This window comes from Sabethes cyaneus, chromosome 1 (assembly GCF_943734655.1).
Source record: "Sabethes cyaneus chromosome 1, idSabCyanKW18_F2, whole genome shotgun sequence".
In the NCBI taxonomy this organism is placed as follows: Eukaryota; Metazoa; Arthropoda; class Insecta; order Diptera; family Culicidae; genus Sabethes; species Sabethes cyaneus.
The window spans coordinates 121,711,377-121,730,680 of record NC_071353.1 but is presented as its reverse complement, the minus strand read 5'-3'; the positions used below and the strand labels follow the sequence as shown (position 1 = coordinate 121,730,680).

The window sequence follows — 19,304 nt, the reverse complement described above, 5'->3', positions numbered from 1 at the left end:
TCGTACTTTGTTCCAATTATGAAACTTACGAATTTATCGGCAATTTGTGTTATAAAGACTTAATGTTATTCACTTATTGAGTATAGCAAGTTTTTATCAATGCTACGAAACTCATAGAACATGTTTATTTGCATCTAACGTTTGGTGGAAGCTTATTTCGTAAATCAACTTTCTTAATAATTTTGACAAGAAAATCGTTTGGTGAAGGCGAACTGGGACACACGTAAGAAAATTTATTATTACGCCTAAAAACCACGTTGATTTACAGAAAAAAAATCATAACATTCGATGAATAATGAAATTGTATAGCCGATGTTATTGTCACATTAAATTGAATATAATAAAGCGTCGAGAAAAGGTGCAAACACCACGAAGTGTGCAAGGGTCAAGTTCTCAATAGGACGTTTACACCCATGGTTTTGATTTTTTTGCAACAATTGGCAAATTACCCTAATTATAGAATAACAAAAAGGAATTTCAATCGTGTAAGAGAGCGTGCGGTTGTAGTTTTTCTTTGAAATTTAGTGTAGTGTTGAATATTTTTTTTGTATGGGTTAAAAGGCCACTGCGACAGTCTTAATGATCGTCTTTTGTGGCAGGCCCCGATTTCTGTACACAGTTTACCGACCGCTCATACCCATTCATGGAGTTGAGCGGCAGCAGTGTTGTGTAAATACAAATGTAATCACCAATAAAGGAAGATTGTTATCTATTAATAATCAAATATCGTGATTTATGACGCAAATGGTGGTAAATTCTAGTGTTTTAGGTTGTGCAATACAATACAGCTCACCACGAACAATGCGTTAGTTTGTGTATGTGTGAGCGCAGTCGCTTGAAGTATTGTTCCACGCTATCTGAGTTTCATGCTGATTGGAACTAAGAGGAATTGAAAAAACTAATTTCGCAAAATGCCTATTGATCTGGCACCAGTATTGAAATCAATTAGGAGCCTGAGATAAGTATTTAAGTATATTGATATAGTTAGTGGTAGTTGCGTGATATTTTTGGGGAAGGAGAATTTTTGCTTTTGTCACCATGCATTCGATTCTTTGAGAGACATGTTGTGTTGGGCGGGGGGCTTCGAACTCGTTCCCGTTGTTATCGGATAGTTCTTGTTGTCGATGCATTAAACTCATTATGACATCACAGTCTCGCGCGCGTAATTTAGTGATATTATACTGTTCTTTATACTAATAATAAATAATACTTGCTAACTTTCGCAATATATTGGATTTATGAAAAAATTACAGGTATTCCAATATGTCTCGATGACATTTTAAGACAACACATCGTGTGCCTAAATGAATACGTAACTTATTTTCCGGTATAGACGAGGCGGTTTACGACATCTGTAGTATGTACTCGAGTGAAATAAACGAATTGCGGTACCGAGCTAGTCGGTTCTAAGGAACTTTGCGGGCGTTTTCAAGAAATCACACCGAAACTGCGCATTGCTTTCGACAGATTACACAACCCTCCAGAAGATTTCCTGGTCTTAACTAGCAACAAGTATTGAACTAACATTCCTTCCCTTTTCTTGATATTGAAGGCGCTTTCGATAACACGTCCTTCGCGTCAATTAATACGGCTCTCTGTCAAAAGAGAATCGACCACACTACAATGAGCTGGATTCAAGCAATGCTCTCGAGCAGAGAAATTACAGCATCATTGGGAGATACGTCGGTCACGATTTCGGTGATCAAAGGATGTCCACAGGGAGGAGTTCTCTCCCCCTGCTCTGGTCACTGGTGGCCGACGCACTCCTTCACAAGCTATCACAGCTTGGTTATGAGACCATTGCTTACGCCGACGACGTTGTACTTATCGTATTGTCAAGTCGCATGCGTGTCCAAATGAGTTTGGAAGTGCAGCACAGCATTGAGGGAGCTCTCCCGCACAAAACAAAGTTTTATTACTTTGGGTGCCCGGTCACTGCGGAATCGAGGGCAATGAATTTGCTGACAAATTAGCAAGATAAGGATCAGCTCAGCAATTTATTGGTCCTGAATCGTTTCTGGGCACCTTCACATGCGCCGTGAAAGGCGAACTGATGACATGGGAAAAGCTAGAAATAGCATCCCGTTGGAATCAAACACAGGGTTGTAGACAAGCCAAACAGTTTATCTACCCAAACCCTGCAGTAGCTAAAAAACTACGCCATTTAACTCGTAGTGAACTACGTATAATCACGGGACTCCTAACAGGACACAGCCCCGCTCTTTATCATTTAAAGAATATCGGCAAAGTATCATCCGACACCTGCCGCTTTTGTAATTCTGAACCTGAAGCTCTGCTATTGCGGAGCTCTTGCATTATCAAGGCACAACTTCTAAGGAAGTTTCCTTCTTACTCCATATCAGGTATGGAGCCTAAATCCCAAAACGGTCATTGGCTTTATAAACCATGTAGTACCGAATTTGGGTACAGGATTACAACTATCCCGCTCAACTCCATCAATGGGTATGAGCGGTCCGTAAACTGTATACAGCAATCGGGACCTGCCCCAAGGGACGATCATTAAGACTGTCGCAATGGCCTTTTAACCCAATGCCCTTCTGGCATACAAAAAAACATTCCTTTCCATCCCACCAGGACGTGGCCGGCGTCGCCCAAGTAACGTTTTTGTTGTATAATAGCTTATCAGGCACTTGTTCCACGGGGATTAGCTGTACAATAGTTTAATAAGCTATCATACAACAAAAATGTTACTTGGGCGGTGTTTATCAGCATGCAGCCACCAGCAAGGTTGCACAATGAGAAATAGCTGTCTCAAGTATGCTTTTTCCAGCCATCATTTTGCAATTTTTATCGGTCCTGGTCAATATGCTTATAATTCTAGAATAACAAAAAACGCTATTATAAAATTTTTATCATGAACTACTACACCGGTTATAATAAACTCCCAGCAAATTCTCCCGCTTGGGTAAAGAGGAACGAGACACATACTTAATGAAGCGTTGCTTGAGTGACCCTCTCTTATCTAATTTTCTGCTCTTTTCTCTTCATGCTTTGTTCCACTCTATTTTGATACTTTAAACACCTTTGTTTCATTACTAAGTAATGTCTTTTCTTTACCGTCCCCTCCATCGATTGTAAAAACTGCTGTTATAAAAATTATGCATAGCCTAATCAGAAAAAAGCAGAAATCACATTTATATTGTAAAGAGTAAAGACACCTTTCCAGTATAAAAAAAACTAAATGTTGCATAGCTATATAAAAAAACCCGATTTAATCCACCTAGTGGTGAAAGGAACCTTTGTTATACGGTCTTACTTGGTATTTGAGATAGAAATCGACACGTTTTCGGAACATAATTCATCTATTGGTTAACGTTGCGTAATGCGTTGGCTTACATAAAATTTTTGAAAATTGAATAAGTTTACAAATTTTGAACAAAATAGGAACACTTTTAAATTTTGATAGATCCTTTTTTCATGTAATTGCTGAGTAAGGATAAGTAAGGTTTTATTAATTTGAGTAAGTGCAAATAAAAGTAAGTTGTAAGAGGAAATCTTATTCTTTAACATATACATTGCCTAGTAAAGGTCTAGTTTATAGGTTTTTGAACTATGCATAATTTCCTGTAATGTCATTCTATTTGATTCACATCAATAGAGTTTTCTTGAATAATTTTAATCAATTTTTATTAACCTTCGGTTACTCACGCTGTTGTATTTTGTACAACACGTGTAGGGTTTTCAACGCCATATTGTTATAAAGTTACAAATCGTTGTTTAACTAACGAATATTCTTCAATAAACTTATTCTGAGCAAAATGTCATAATTATTCAATGCATCAATAATTTAAATTGTTTGAAAAATAGATCAGCATAAACCGCCATCACAGAAACGAAACAATCAGCATGCGAGGTGTACCGCGATTGACCCCAAGTGGAATTTTCTCTCGTTTCTCCATATGGAAAAATGGTGTCTGTAGGCAGCAAAACTAGCCAATGTAAAATGTTTAAAATGTATCCGTCTGCTGGTAGTCGAGTAATTCGTAGTCAAAATTAAGGTATTTTTTATAATCAAAGTTCTACAGTTCCTAAACAAGCAAACTTAGAGGTATACTATATTCAGCAAAGTTGTGTATTTTTATCATTTGTACAATTTTGTAATACAAGAAAAAGTCATACAACAATTACAAAAAGAGCAAAAATATAATTTCACTTTTAGGGGGATTAGTCAAAATTTAGATTCTACCAGACGATAGAGCTTTTAATTTCAAGAAACTATTCTAAAGGTTTGATAAGCCTAAAACCAAGTTTTCCCAGTCAAACCTCTAGTGCGCACGTTTTCTTTGGTTTGGGGTTATAGTGCGCGCGAGTAGCTGTGTTCTAAAAGTTGGCGCGAGTGTTCGAGCGTTAATATCTTTTGACGGGTAAAACCAATTCTTATGTTCGTAGTGTGAAAACCTCTCGTTTGATAATAAAATAATTGAAATTAGGTTATTTATCTTGGTTAAAATCATTATAAATTATTGTTAATTTTGGTGTGGTGTATACGGTTGCTCATAACTTTCAAATTAAACGTCCAATCAAAAAACCATTCAATAGTGATCTATTAGCATATATTATCTTTCAAATGAGACTAATAGCGCATAAATCGGTTTGGCCATCTCTAAGAAACAGGAGATAATTATTACCTTGTTAAAACAGGTTTTTTAAGCATAACTTTCAAACTACTTGTTTGTTTTCAATCAAAAATTTCTGAATAATTTAGCTTTAATAAGGGCTTTCATTTGATACTAAGATCGTTGAAATCGGTCATGTAGTTCTAGAGAAACCCGTGTCACGTATTTTTCACATTTTTGTTTATAACTTTTAAACGAAACGTCGTATCACGAAGCAACTCAATAGTGATCTACTAGACAATAATATCTTTCAAACAAAAGTAATAGCGAACGATTCGGTTTAGCCATCTCTGAAAAACAGGCGATAGAAAAAATCATTACATACATACACACACACACACACACACACAGACATTGCTCAAATCGTCGAACCCTATCGATTGGTATATGTGACTTGGCCCTCCGGGCCTCGGATCAATTTCGTGTTTTTCGACCAATTTTTAAACCTTTGTTATAGTATAACAAAGGTAAAAACATGAATCAATCAAACAACAGTTTATATTACAAAAGTTTAATTCAAAGGACCAAAAAGTTAAAGAGAAACACACGTTTATATTTGTATTGTGGGCACTATTTTTCAAGCACTATATGTTGCACGATATTGTTGTTTAACACGCAATATGCAAAATGTGCCACAAAATGAAATCGATTTTTTCCAATTACAAGTAACTAAAAGTAAATTGTAGATTTTTGTTTTATACCATAACATTATGTATACCACTATGTACACATCATATATATGTAAGTGTCAGTTTGTTTAATTTAGATATCTGCTAGAGTCTATTATTTTGTGCTATTCCCAAACCTCATGAGTTTTAAGGTAAAATTAGATATATATTACATTTACTTAAAATGGCTTTAATTTTGATATCGAAGGACGTCCTTTTATTTGCAAAGTAGCATATTTAGAACTTTGATTCTGTTAAGGTTTCGAATTTTTGTGAATAATTTTTTACCAACATGGTTTTCAACATTTCATAATAATCAACCATAATAATCGGCTATTAGTAGCTCAGCTCGCGATGCATATTTCATTCATATATTCATCCTTCATCGATCATTGACTCCTTTACATAATCGTGCGATTGATTTTATCATTATCCTGCATTTCAAAACACTTTCAATAGACGTTTTGTAACCAGTGTTTCCGTCCAGCTGTGCCATGGCACGCGTCCAAAGCTCAAAACCGTTAACCGATACCCAGATAAGACCGTTACCCGAAAATGAAGTAACACAATTGGAGTTGGTTCCCAAAAAGCGATACTTCCGTGCGCTTCCGCATCGACGGACGGTTGTATCAATGAACTCAACCAGCGAAAAAAGGTATCACCGCAGTGGCCACTTTCGATTATGCAACATCAATTTTGGATAAGTGGAGACAGACCACGTAATATGGCAGACCAGCAACTTCCATCGCTCCACCACTGCTGGTGCCACCCCGCGCGCCATCGCATCGCATCGTGGTCGTCGGACGCACGATCTGTGCGACTATAACGCGTGGTACGTCAAAATGTACTGCACAAACTGTCCCGTGGTGCATAGTGTCGTTTGGTTAGGCAAAAAGAAAGCTGAAATTGTAACTTTCTTCGAAAGGCAACAAAAAATGTTACCAAACTCCTTTAAAATATCCAGTTTTTTTCTGCACTCCCATTAGCCGTAGTCTTACGAAGTTGTTGCCGTTGCAGAAATAACGAAAACAAGCCACTCGCTCAGTGTTGTTTCTAACGATCCGAGCAGCCCGCTGAGTTCGACCAATACGGTAATAGCAATGAATTCACGTCATATGGCTCGCTTCGTGTCATACACCTTCACTTTTTGCCGACACTTTCCTGTTCCTTCCCAAGGCGTGTGTGTTTGAGTCGATTGCACCGTTTTGAATGCATGGAAGAAGATGGGTGTTTTACCATTCACGAGAACGATCGCACTGCACACAATCACTACCGGTAACCTCATGACTGGGGTCTCTTCCGGACGATCTTCTTCTTCTGCTTCTTCGGCTGTTGGCTGTGGGGGTTCGAAACTCCCACCCCTTTTGGGTCGCAGAAAAAAGCACTTTCACACGCACTGAATCACACCGCGCGCTTGAAAAAATGAAAGGATCGACTTTTGCTCCACAGTGGCTACAGACGACGGCCAACACGTTCAACACACAGAGACTGACTGAGCACGGTTCGCTGATCGTGGGTGACTTGGACTCGGTGGCCAGTTAAAATCAAGTGGTGCAGTGGTGCTGGTCAGGCCCAAGCACACGCGAGACAGTCCACACTCACCAGCTAACTTGATCCACAAGTCTCGCGGTGGAACCGGATTTGATTCGGTTTCGGCGCGTTACCGATCGTACAGCTCGCCGTTGTTGGTGAATGGGTGTGTACCACACAAGAGCGTCAGAGAGAGGTACAGTGCAAGAGAGATCCAATTCCGATGATAGAGAATTGTTATTGCTATTCAATGGTGGGACATTTTATCTCCATGCGTAGCTTCAGGAATAGTTCAGAGTTGTAATCAGTCTTGAATATTTGGGGAGGTGTGTATGTAAATAATTGACTTCGTAGATGATATAGTCATAATTGTTCGAGGAAAATTTGATTCTATTATTGCTGACCGAATGCTTTAAATTTGATTTCATCATGGTGTGATAGGCAGGGTCTCAGCATAAATGCCAATCAAACTACTATCATACCATTTACGAGAAGGAAAAAATTTACATTAAATAACATCAAATTGAAAGAAACACTTTTAAAACTTTCAGACACTGTCAAATACCTTGGAGTATTTCTTGACAGACAACTTAATTGGAATACACATCTAGAGCAAGCAGTAAACAAAGCAACAAATGCTCTATGGATATGTAAAAGAACGTTTGGTAAGCAATGGGGACTGAAACCGAAGATGATCCATTGGATCTATTCGGCCATTGTCAGACCCAGGATTTATGCTTCGTTGGTCTGGTGGCCAAAAACGAAAGAGAAAACTACCCAAATAAAGCTGGAAAAACTTCAAAGGCTAGCCACTCTCTCAATAACAGGTGCAAAGAGAAGTACACCTTCGAAGGCATTGGATGCTTTACTCTATATACTTCCACTGCATCAGTTTATACAATTAGAAGCTGAAAAAAGTGCTCTGAGGATCAAAAGATCGATGAACCTTTTTGAAGGGGACTTAAGAGGTCATCTCAGTATTCTAAAAACTATTAGTATTAATCCTCTTGTAACCAGTAATGAAGATTATATAGAAAAAAAATACAACTTCAACCGAATATTTCGTGTATTTGAGCCTAGACGTGGTTCCTGGGAAGATGGTGGTCCCGATATTCGTCCAGGCTCGACAGTTTTCTATACAAATGGTTCAAAAATTGACAATCAAGTGTGAGCAGGAGTAACTGGCCCAGGAATAGACATGTCAATTTCTATGGGCAGATGGCCAACTGTATTCCAAGCTGAAATACAAGCATTTCTAGAATGTACGACTGTGTGCTTGCGCAGGAACTATAAACATTCAAATATATGCATCATGTCCGACAGCCAAGCAGCTCTAAACGCTTTAAAGTCGGCGACATGCACATCAAAACTTGTCTGGGAATGTATTCAAGCACTCCAAAAATTGTCTTGTCGTAACCAAGTCAACTTGTACTGGGTCCCAGGTCACTGTGAAATTAATGGAAATGAAAGAGCTGATGCACTAGCAAGACTCGGATCATCTCATCAGCCCTGAGCCCTTCTGTTGCTTATCTGCTTCTGCTTTAAAAATTGAGCTAAAAGCATGGGATTGTACGAAAGTGGAATCAAATTGGGATAACACTTTCAATGCTAGGCAGTCGAAACGTTTCATCTCTCCAAACATTTCAATTACTCGCAAAATCCTAGAGCTTTCGAAGAAAGATCTAAGCATTTATACTGGTCTTATAACAGGACATTGTCCGAGCCGCTATTGTCTGAAGCTAATGGGAAAACTTCATGATGATATATTTCGCTTCTGTGGCATAGAAAAAGAAGACTCGGAACACCTGTTATGCCGATGTCCGGCAATTCTCAATAAAAGATTAAGGTTCTTCGAAAGAGGGCTGTTAGAACCCTCTGATATTTGGAGAACAACTCCCAATGCAGTAGCGCACTTCATCCGTAGTGCATCACCGGGCTGGACAAATGCTATTAGTCAAACAATGACAATCACTTCTGATAGTGGTGCGTTATCTTGACAACATAGCTATAATAAAACGGGGAATATATCACAATAGATCAAACAAGTGGTCGCAGTGATAAAAATACCCAACATGAAAAAAAATGTAAATTATTCTAAAGCTGATGGTTAAATAGCTATACTTAATTGAATAGCTGAAGTCATCGTGAACTTGTAGCAACGAAATTATCTTAGGATCTTAAAGGTATGCTAAGGGGTTTCCAACAGCAATGATTACTACGCACCTTTGCAAAAAAGTTACTTTTGATTACTGTACTGATTACCCCTGATTACTAATAATCAATCTCTTGTGATTACTATAAATTAATCATGATTATCAATGATTACTTAAGATTATCTTTGATTACTCTACTGATTACAATTGATTACCTAATTAATTCGTAAATGATTACAAAAGTAATCTCTGATTACTACGCACTTATACGCCTTACTGGAAACGCCTTGAGGTATGCTCTCGGGGATCGTATTTTTAGTAGCTTTAGCCAAATGAAAGGTAATTTGTTGTACTTTTCTCGATAAAAAGAGATGTAAAAATGAATATCTCCAGATTCCCTTTAAAAACGTTCTTTTTTCGTCATAAGAAAACTATTTTTTCGAGGATATCGGTTGCAGGCTGTTACTAAACATTACGAAATTTGTGCTTATATCCTATATTGGTTAACAATTTTATTATATATTATATTTATTAAACGGTTAACTATACCATAAGTTTAGAAATTGGTCAAAGAGCACGAAGTCGATCCGAGGCTCAGAGGGCCAAGTCATATTTATACCAATTGATAACGTTCGACGAACTGATCAATGCATGTGTGTGTGTGTGTGTGTCCCACACATGTTTGCAATTTAACAATTTTTGTTATTGGGCCCCTACAGCACCCCGCCTTGCTTGGCAAGCATATTTTCAATTTATTTGGTTAGTACAGGATAATTACTATTAAAACATGAATTTGCGAAAGACTAGTAAAATTGCTGCAAGGAACAATACTTTCTCTGTGTATTTTCCACTCTTCCGAAACTACCGGCAAGTATTACTTCGGGAGGAGGATGTGCCTTTGTACCTCATTGTTACCTACGTGAACCGATCCAGAGATGGCAACCAACATAACATTCATCCTCTCACGACCACCCTCGAGGGGTTTCTATCCACACTCACGGCCACCTTACAGACACTATGGATTACAAAGGCGGCAAGCCACACAAAAACCGCTAAATTTTGAATCAAAACGGAGAGTACCATCACAAATATAGGTAACTCTCCGTTTTGATTCAAAATTTGGCGGGTTTTGAGTGCCTTGTCGCCTCTGTTATCTATAGTCTCTGTAGGCCACCCTCGAGCTCGAAGGATTTCTGTCCACACTCGATGTTGCTCTCCGTAGTAATTGGTACTCTGCTTTCATTACACCTATCGAGACGTGAACATAACCTCCATAACCAACATAACCTCCATCCTTTCACGGCCACCCTCGCAGGGTTTTTGTACAACCCTGGGTGCTGCTCCGTTGTACCGGTCGCTCTTCCTCCGAAGCGTCTGTCGAGACATGCTAAGCGCCGTTGGTGGTTCGCTGGTCATTTCTCCACATATGTTGCAGCTGTAGCATAATTTGCGCTACTACACTGTTTTCCACGGGCATTCCTCGAGCTCTCCTCTCGGCACATTTTATCCAATATGATGTCCACTCGGAGGGGTGGCATACCGCTTCGTATCGCGGCGCATCTTGGACAGTCGAAAACCACGTGCTGTGGTGTTTCTACTGTCCCTCTGCATTCCGAACAGAATGGTGTCGCGGAGTGCCCGAACCGGTGCAGGTGTTGCCTGAAGCAACTGTGACCCGACAGAAACTAGGCCAGGTGGAAACTAACTTTTCTATGTTTCCTGTTCAATCTGGTTGACAGAACCGGATACATCGTATGAGTATGAAGCCTTGCGAAACTCCAGCCGTAATGTTCATCGTCTTCCGCCCCTCCGAGGTTTCGTAAACAAGCGTCTGGTTCTTAAAGTAACTCCTTGGAATTCTGCATAGGTATTTCGCTCGACTACTGTTCAGATAGCATTCACCGTGCTTCTCCTTCTCTTTCCCTTCCGGAATCCGAACTGCGTCCAACAGACCGAGTTCACCTGCTACCTCGTAAGTCTGTTCAGGGGTATCATCTCCAGGAATTTTTCGCATGTATCCAGTAGACATATCCTGGCTTTGGTAACAGCACTAGCTTCTGGGTCTTTCATCTGCCCGGGAAAATAACAATGGAATTCCAGGCTAACCAGGGGCCTTCTTGATCGTTAGCCGTCCAGCTACTGCCACTATTTCATCGTTGGAGACTTGAAGACCGTCAGGGCTGGCCCCTTTCTTCTGGATCGTATGATGTTGGTGGCCACATCGTAGGTGCGTGCGTCGGGAAAAGTCCCTCCACGATAGCCTTAAGCTTATTTGGAAACACCTCCCTAATTGTGGTAGAACCTTTTACTTTCGCCATTACGATTCCGTACGCGTCACTCCAGGGGTTAGCGTCAGTTCCTCGGCACAGCACCTTGTAGCAGTTGCGTTTGCTTTGCTTTATTCCCCGTTTCAATACAGCCTTAGCCAATCTGAAAATCACGCTTCAGTGTTTACGGTCCACTACAGTTCTGGCTCTCCGAACCCGTCTCCTGGCTAAAAGTTGGCTCCTTGGATGAGTGTCTCAATCCACCAGTAAGCTGGACGCCGGGCGTTTCGCGGCTCCAGTTTTATCGGCATGGTTACATCCCATGCCATCGCCAACATATTCATCAACTCGCGCGCATTCAGGATCGATCTTTCACTATCCACCCGAAGTGTCTAAGTCGTCGTCTTCCCATTTCGCTCGCTGGTTCTAGCTCTGTGCTTTATAACCGGATTCCCCTCCAGTTCATGTTCGGCATCAAACATGGACTACAGAAGGTGACGTTGATTATAGAGTCGTGGCCGTCGTTACGAAAAGTGCTAACGCTACCTTCGTGGAACAGTGCAACTTCCAGCTTAGCCAGGGCTTCCAGTGGTCTGTACCCTCTGGCGTTAGTATATCTGCTGCTTCACTCCATAATCCAGGCGTTGAAGTCTCCTCCAATGATAATTGACTTTCGCCCGACGAGTTCCTTAGTTAATGCATCCAGCATTTGGTGGAACTGCTTTATGGTCCTTCGTGGGGATGCGTTACAGCTGTATACGAAGATCCCGTTGATTTTGACAAAGCCTTCGTGCGAACTCGAAACCACCTCCTCGACGGGAACTTCTCCATTACATGTTCCGTAGCCATTACTGCTCTATAGGCTACCCAGTAACTGTAACCGGATGGTACTCGGTACGGTTCTGCAATTATTGAGACGTCACACAGTTATTGTGCCGTGCCGCAATGATTGAGATTGATCCCGGTCACCTCCATCACTGCAGGCCCGCCTTCGCCTTTAGACATGCTGGGTATTAGAAGCCTCCCGACGTAACCACACGTTGCCTCTTCTTTTTTGTAGAGCATGCACCTCGGAGGCTTGGCGCAGTCGCTTGCAAAAACACCAATATCACCGCATTTTACACCCAATTAGGCCTATCTGGACCTTCACACGTTCGTGCTTGATGTTCGGAGCGCCAGCACTTGAAGCAACGTTCCATTTGCTTGGTCACACGAGGGATGACTTTTAAAACATATGCTTCAGTAGTTCGGGCGCTGCTACCGCTGAAAGCCGAATCGCTGCCGTCTGTGTTCCGCCCTAGGCCTTCTTCGGCCGGATTACCATCGGTACGTCGCCTAGTTCGCAATGCGCCTTCAGTGCAGTTATTAGCTCTGTTGTGATCTCGTCCAGATCCCGGCAGTGGATTGTAGTTTCTTGGGAGAACGCATTCACGTTTGCTTCATTCCCTAACATCTTGGCAACTAGGTCCTTGATGGCTGCACACTTAATCGATGGATCCTTTTGCAGCTCGAAGAACATCTCTTGCTTTTGGGTCCGCCTGGTCCTCGCTACTTTTTCGCCAAGCTTCTTCAACTCTGGAGCTTCACGTACTTTTCGAAGGTTCACTGCGTACAAAACGCTGGCGCTGGCTGCAACAGTAAGAGCATCGCCTTTTCTTCTTTTGCGCTAAGGAAGGCCTCTAGCCTTCCGGTCTTCTTTCTTCACCGTATTCTCTTTTCCTTTTATCCGAACGTGGATTGAGGTCTGGCCGTCCTCTCGCAGAGTGTCTACTCAGTTTAGAAAAACGAATTCCCTGAGTTTCCAGGTTTTTTCAGGATTGGAGCAAAAAATCCAGGTTATTCAAATAATGTTTAAACTATGTTATTCAAGCAACATTTGCGGCAAATAATATTTCCCTCCTACTCTATTTCCCTTGGCGAGTTTTTCATGCGAGAATCTATTCTGTCGATCGGCAAATTACACTCCGCGCGTGAGTTCCCTATCTGTTCCTTATCCACGCTAGTTCATTCGTAAGCTGACGGCGAAAAATTAATACACAAAGTTGGTTAAGCGGAGAACATCATTCGCACTTTCATCGCTTATCAATGCGCGCTGTGTTCTCGCTGCTCCGAATTCTTTAGCGCCCATTGCGGCCAACTCTAGAGCCCGCCGTGGTGTTTTTCTGCAAACCACACGGTACTGTTTATATGTTTAGTTTTTGTTTTCCGAGCCACAAGGCGATACACTTTGAGCTTTTGTTTAATTTCAAGTTCGTTGCGCACTCCCTTGGAGAAACCAGGCCGCGCATTCTGAAGGTATTTTATATTTTTATGCCAATGTCGGTCGTTCTACTTTCTGACCAACGTGGTTGGTTTTACTTTGCATGGATTGACCGGGATTTAATGCTCTGGTACCAAGCTGCCTGAATTGGATCACATAGAGGGTAGAGTCGTTATCCAAGTTTGGGTACATTGGTGTAAGGAAACCATTGCGATAGATTTTAAGAATTCCCTGAGGTTGGGTAAAATTTCCTGAGAATTTTAGGTGTTACCAGGTAGTAGACCCCATGACTTGGTGTCTTCGGTACTTCAACAGGTGTTTTCTTGGTAGCTTCGCTTAGTGCATTTTTAACAGTTTCGGATCTAGCCCTCAGCTCCTTCTGCACGTGTTCAGCTGTAATCATAGCTGATTTGATGTTAATGACCAACTGCTTTATGTGCATGTGAACGTTATGTCTTTTCTTGACAAACTCATAGAGATTATCCACCTTCTCCTTTATCTCTGCCATGACGTCTCGGCGTGCGCTACCACCATTGGTGTGAACATTCAACTCAGGAGCATAGTGCTATGCCCTCTTTTCTGCTTTCCTAGAGTGCTATTGCTGGTACTAGCCGTGTTTCGCACTGGCGATCTTTGCAGCTTCCACTCCTTGCGAACATGTCCGCATCTCCAGTAGGGGTGTTGGTGTTTTGGATTTTACTGGTTGGTGTTTTCGTTCTCTTGGGTCCATTCTTTGTGCCGTTATCTCCACTCGTGGTTCGTAGTCAAAGATGATGTGATTCCATGATTATCTTTGCAAGCAGTGAGGTCATGCAAGGGTTGACTCGGGTTCTTCATGGGGCATGAGCCAGAACCAGATCGGCCCAATTATCAGGAATCAGGAATTGTCATCTGAGTCTACTACCCCATCATCTAAGGTGCCGAGCTTGGAACGTATCATGAAGGACGGGACGGAGACAGTCGTAGTATTGGCACAAACGTCATTTCAGCAAGGTACCACTCTCTTGCCTACTGACTGAGGGAATGCAATACCTCGATCGCCAGCCCGAAGCGTCGTGTTCAATCCGTTCATCCATGCCGTATCCATTAGTTTCACTGAAATCGATCCTGATTCGCCGGGTGGCACTAAAGTGCTTTACATGGCACTGGCTCGTTTTGACGGAGCTGCTTTTGGGTATTGAAAGAGATGCGACGGAGCCCACTGTCAAACCCCGCCACCTCCACCACCTGTGTGTGTGTGTGTATGTGTGTGTGTGTATGTGTGTGTATGTGTGTGTGTATGTGTGTGTGTATGTGTGTGTGTATGTGTGTGTATGTGTGTGTGTATGTGTGTGTGTGTGTGTGTGTTTGTGTGTGTGTGTGTGTGTGTGTGTGTTTGTGTGTGTGTGTGTGTGTGTGTTTGTGTGTGTGTGTGTGTGTGTGTTTGTGTGTATGTGTGTGTGTGTGTTTGTGTGTGTGTGTTTGTGTGTGTGTGTGTTTGTGTGTGTGTGTTTGTGTGTGTGTGTGTGTTTGTGTGTGTGTGTGTTTGTGTGTGTGTGTGTGTGTGTGTGTGTGTGTGTGTGTGTGTGTGTGTTCGTGTGTGTGTGTGTGTGTTTGTGTGTGTGTGTGTGTGTGTGTGTGTGTGTGTGTGTGTGTGTGTGTGTGTGTGTGTGTGTGTGTGTGTGTGTGTGTGTGTGTGTGTGTGTGTGTGTGTGTGTGTGTGTGTGTGTGTGTGTGTGTGTGTGTGTGTGTGTGGTATAGAGTCAAGGGGGGGGGGGGCTAACGTACCAGCTCACATTTTTATATGTATAAAAAGGTTGAAAATCAGCATTACGTACATATATACATGCTAATAAATCGTATTTGATACGGCAAAGCTAGCATATTCGTACTATTTTGGAGGCAATATACGTGATGAGGAATAAATATGCGCATTTCATCTATATAAGTAATTATAATTATATACGATAATATCCGATTAAGCCCAGCTCGCTTCGTACTTATATACGACTAAAAATCAACTTCGGCGCACTTTATTAGGCTTTAGTTACGACTCCGATTTTATTAACAGATATTTACGATAATTTTTGTACTTTGATATACGAGTTGGTGCTGGCTGGGGTGGAACGCGAGTACGTATATATGTTCCACCACAACTTCGAAACACCTGGATGGTTCTTCATCAAATTTGGCACACATTTTCTTTGATATAAAAGAGTTAACGCATGGGATAAAAGAGCACGTTTTTTATAAGGGGGCAGCAACGTTCAAATGGATAAAAGAGTGCGTTTCTCTGGCATATGAACCAATAGCAGTTGCTCAAGTGGCTGGATAGAAAGATAAGTTTTCTGAAAGGGGGGAAAGGGTTCCCATTGACAAGGGAAAAAACGCTTTGTCTCGCTTTATAGGGATTACTGAAGGTAGATTTACAAGTGGCAGGGGGACAACAAATTTTCATTACAATAACAGATGTATAAGTGACGTGCCTGAGAGACAAAGGGGACCCGAGTAAGATCGAACAATCATCTAGTATGTATTATTATTATTACTTTTTTTTGTTTTGATTATAGTCACTTTAACAGTTAAGGTCATTCATGACTTCTGTGGGGTTGGGATTTGAACCCGGGTCCTCGGCGTGAGAGGCGTGAATGCTAACCACTACCCCGGGATTGACCCCGGTATGTATTATATAAAGTCTTAGTCCACCGATGTTGGCAAAATGGAAAGTAGAGGTGACACAAAAAGGTGTATTTTTAAAAAAGTATAAATATTTGCTTAAGTTTATTCATAAAAACAAGATGTATTCTATGTACACGATATTGTTTTCTTTGCGAAAAGCTTCCAAAAGGGAATTAAAACCGAATAAAAATTTTGTTGCCACTTTTCGATGAATTTCTACTTCTGTACTGCGCTAGAAACGTTAATACTTGTTACACACATTTTTACTTTTTGATTTTACTTTTTTATGTACTTCAATTTTCTACTAATGTCCACCTACGGATACGAGCAACTTTGGTGGAGATCGGGTAACCAACCCCGGTGGAAGCCAAGGTCGTATGCTGACAGGAAAGGAGGGCTCTTTCGAGCTTCGTTGGCCCTCCGGCGAAACAGGGGGTTGGTGTAGCAGGCTTTGCAAGCCGTCACCACGAAAAATATTAAAGCATGGAACGAAGAACAAATATATTCTTACTGGAACAATCGGAATAGACCCACGCGACGAAAAAGGACTATGGATTGGAAACTCGGGACGTGGAACTGTCGATCTCTCAACTTCCAAGGGAGCACTCGAGTGCTCTCCGACGTATTGAAGAGCCGGAAGTTCGACGTCGTAGCGCTGCAGGAGGTGTGCTGGAAGAGCTCAACGGTACGTACGTTCAGAGATGGACATACCATTTACCAGAGCTGCGGCAACACACACGAGCTGGGTACAGCTTTCATAGTGATGGGCGAGATGCGGAAACGGGTGATTGGGTGGTGGCCAATCAATCCTCGAATGTGCAGGTTGAGAATCAAGGGCCGATTCTTCAACATAAGCATCATCAACGTGCACAGCCCTCACCTCAGAAGTACCGATGACGACAAGGATGAATTCTACGCGCAGTTGGAGAGTGAATACGACCGCTGCCCAAAACATGATATCAAGATCGTCATCGGGGATTTCAATGCTCAGGTCGGCCAGGAGGAGGAATACAAACCGGTGATTGGAAGGTTCAGTGCACACCAGCGAACCAATGAAATGGGCCTAAGACTTATCGACTTTGCCGCCTCCAAGAATATGGCCGTACGTAGTACCTTTTTCCAGCACAGAATCCACCATAAGTACACCTGGAGGTCACCAAATCAGACAGAATCACAGATCGACCACGTTTTGATCGACAGTCGGCACTTCTCAGACATTATCGACGTCAGATCCTATCGAAGCGCTAACGTTGACTCGGACCACTACCTAGTGATGGTTAAGATGCGCCCAAGACTCTCCGTTGTGAACAACATTCGGTACCGACGCCAGCCTCGGTTAGATCTCGCGCGGCTGAAGCAGCCAGACGTCGCCGCAAACTACGCGCATTCACTCGAAGCTGCACTGCCGGAAGAGGACGAGCTGGACGAAGCCCCTCTCGAGGACTGTTGGAACACTATCAAAACAGCCATCAGCAGTGTAGCGGAGAGCTCCGTCGGGCATGTGGCCCGGAATCAGCGGAACGATTGGTTTGACGATGAATGTAGGAGGGTGATGGATGAGGAGAACGCTGCGCGGGCGGCCAAGATGCGCAGTGCCACACGTCAGAACGTGGAAAGACACAAACAGAAGAAGATGCAGCGAAACCAAATCTTTCGGGAGAAAAAGCGCAACCTGGAAGAGCAGGAATATGCAGAGTTGGAGCGGCTGCATCGTTCTCAGGAAACGCGGAAGTTCTACCAGAAACTGAACGGATCCCGCAAAGGCTTTGTGCCGCGAGCCGAAATGTGTCGGGATAAGACTGGCAGTATTCTGACGGACGATCGTGAGGTGACGGATAGGTGGAAGCAGCACTTCGACGAACACCTGAATGGCGCCCAGGCGGAAAACCATGACGGCGGGGAAAGCGATTTCGACGGTGCAGCAAACGGGGAAGAGGTGCCAGCCCCAACGATAGGCGAAGTTAAGGAGGCCATCATGCAGCTAAAGAACAACAAGTCAGCTGGAAAAGATGGCATCGGAGCGGAGCTTATTAAAATGGGACCAGAAAAGCTGGCCGTTTGTCTACACCGACTAATTGTTAGAATTTGGGATACGGAACAGCTACCGGAGGAGTGGAAAGATGGGGTTATCTGCCCGATCTACAAAAAGGGCGACAAGTTGGACTGTGAGAACTATCGAGCGATCACCGTTCTCAATGCCGCTTATAAAGTGCTGTCCCAAATCATTTTCCGCCGTCTATCACCAATTGCGAATAGATTTGTGGGAACTTATCAAGCCGGCTTCGTTGAAGGTCGGTCTACAACGGATCAAATATTTACACTGCGGCAAATCCTCCAAAAGGGCCGTGAATACAGAGTTCCCACGCATCATTTATTCGTTGACTTCAAAGCCGCATATGATACCATCGACCGGAAAGAGCTATGGAAAATCATGGACGAGAACAGCTTCCCCAGGAAGCTCATCAAACTGATTAAATCTACGATGGATGGTACGCAGTGCTGTGTTCGGATTTCGGGTGGATTGTCAAGTTCATTCGAATCACACAGAGGGCTTCGTCAAGGTGATGGTCTTTCATGCCTGCTGTTCAACATAGCGCTACAAGGTGTTATGAACCGAGCGGATATCAACACGCGGGGCACGATATTCAACAAATCTAGTCAATTCGTCTGCTTTGCCGATGACATGGATATTATCGGCAGAACATCTGTGGCGGTGGCTGAACAGTACACCAGACTAAAGCGCGAAGCAGAAAAGATTGGGTTAAAGGTAAATACGTCTAAAACAAAGTACATGCTGGCCAGCGGAACCGAGGCCGAACGACACCGCTTGGGCAGTAGTATTTTGATCGACGGCGATGAGTTTGAGGTAGTCGATGAATTTGTCTACCTTGGCTCACTGGTAACGGCGGACAATGATACCAGCCGTGAGATTCGGAGGCGTATTATCAGCGGAAGTCGTGCTTACTATGGACTCCACAAGCAATTGCGGTCGAGCAGACTAAGTCCCCGTACAAAGTGTACCCTGTACAAGACGCTTATTAGACCGGTTGTTCTCTACGGGCATGAAACATGGACAATGCTCGAGGAGGACCTGCGAGTGCTCGGAGTTATCGAACGACGAGTGCTAAGAA

The 19,304-nt window shown here is 42.6% G+C and overlaps 1 protein-coding gene across 1 annotated transcript in view; it reads right to left on the bottom strand.

Moving 5' to 3' along the window:
• LOC128738339 (chitin deacetylase 1) overlaps positions 1 to 6,748 on the bottom strand; it is a 34,199-nt gene extending 27,451 nt beyond the window's left edge. The window contains exon 1 of the mRNA XM_053833394.1: positions 6,542 to 6,748. Coding sequence (XP_053689369.1) covers positions 6,542 to 6,590 — 49 coding nt within the window. The 5' untranslated portion in view covers positions 6,591 to 6,748. The remainder of the gene's footprint in view (positions 1 to 6,541) is intronic.
• Positions 6,749 to 19,304: the final 12,556 nt, after the last annotated feature.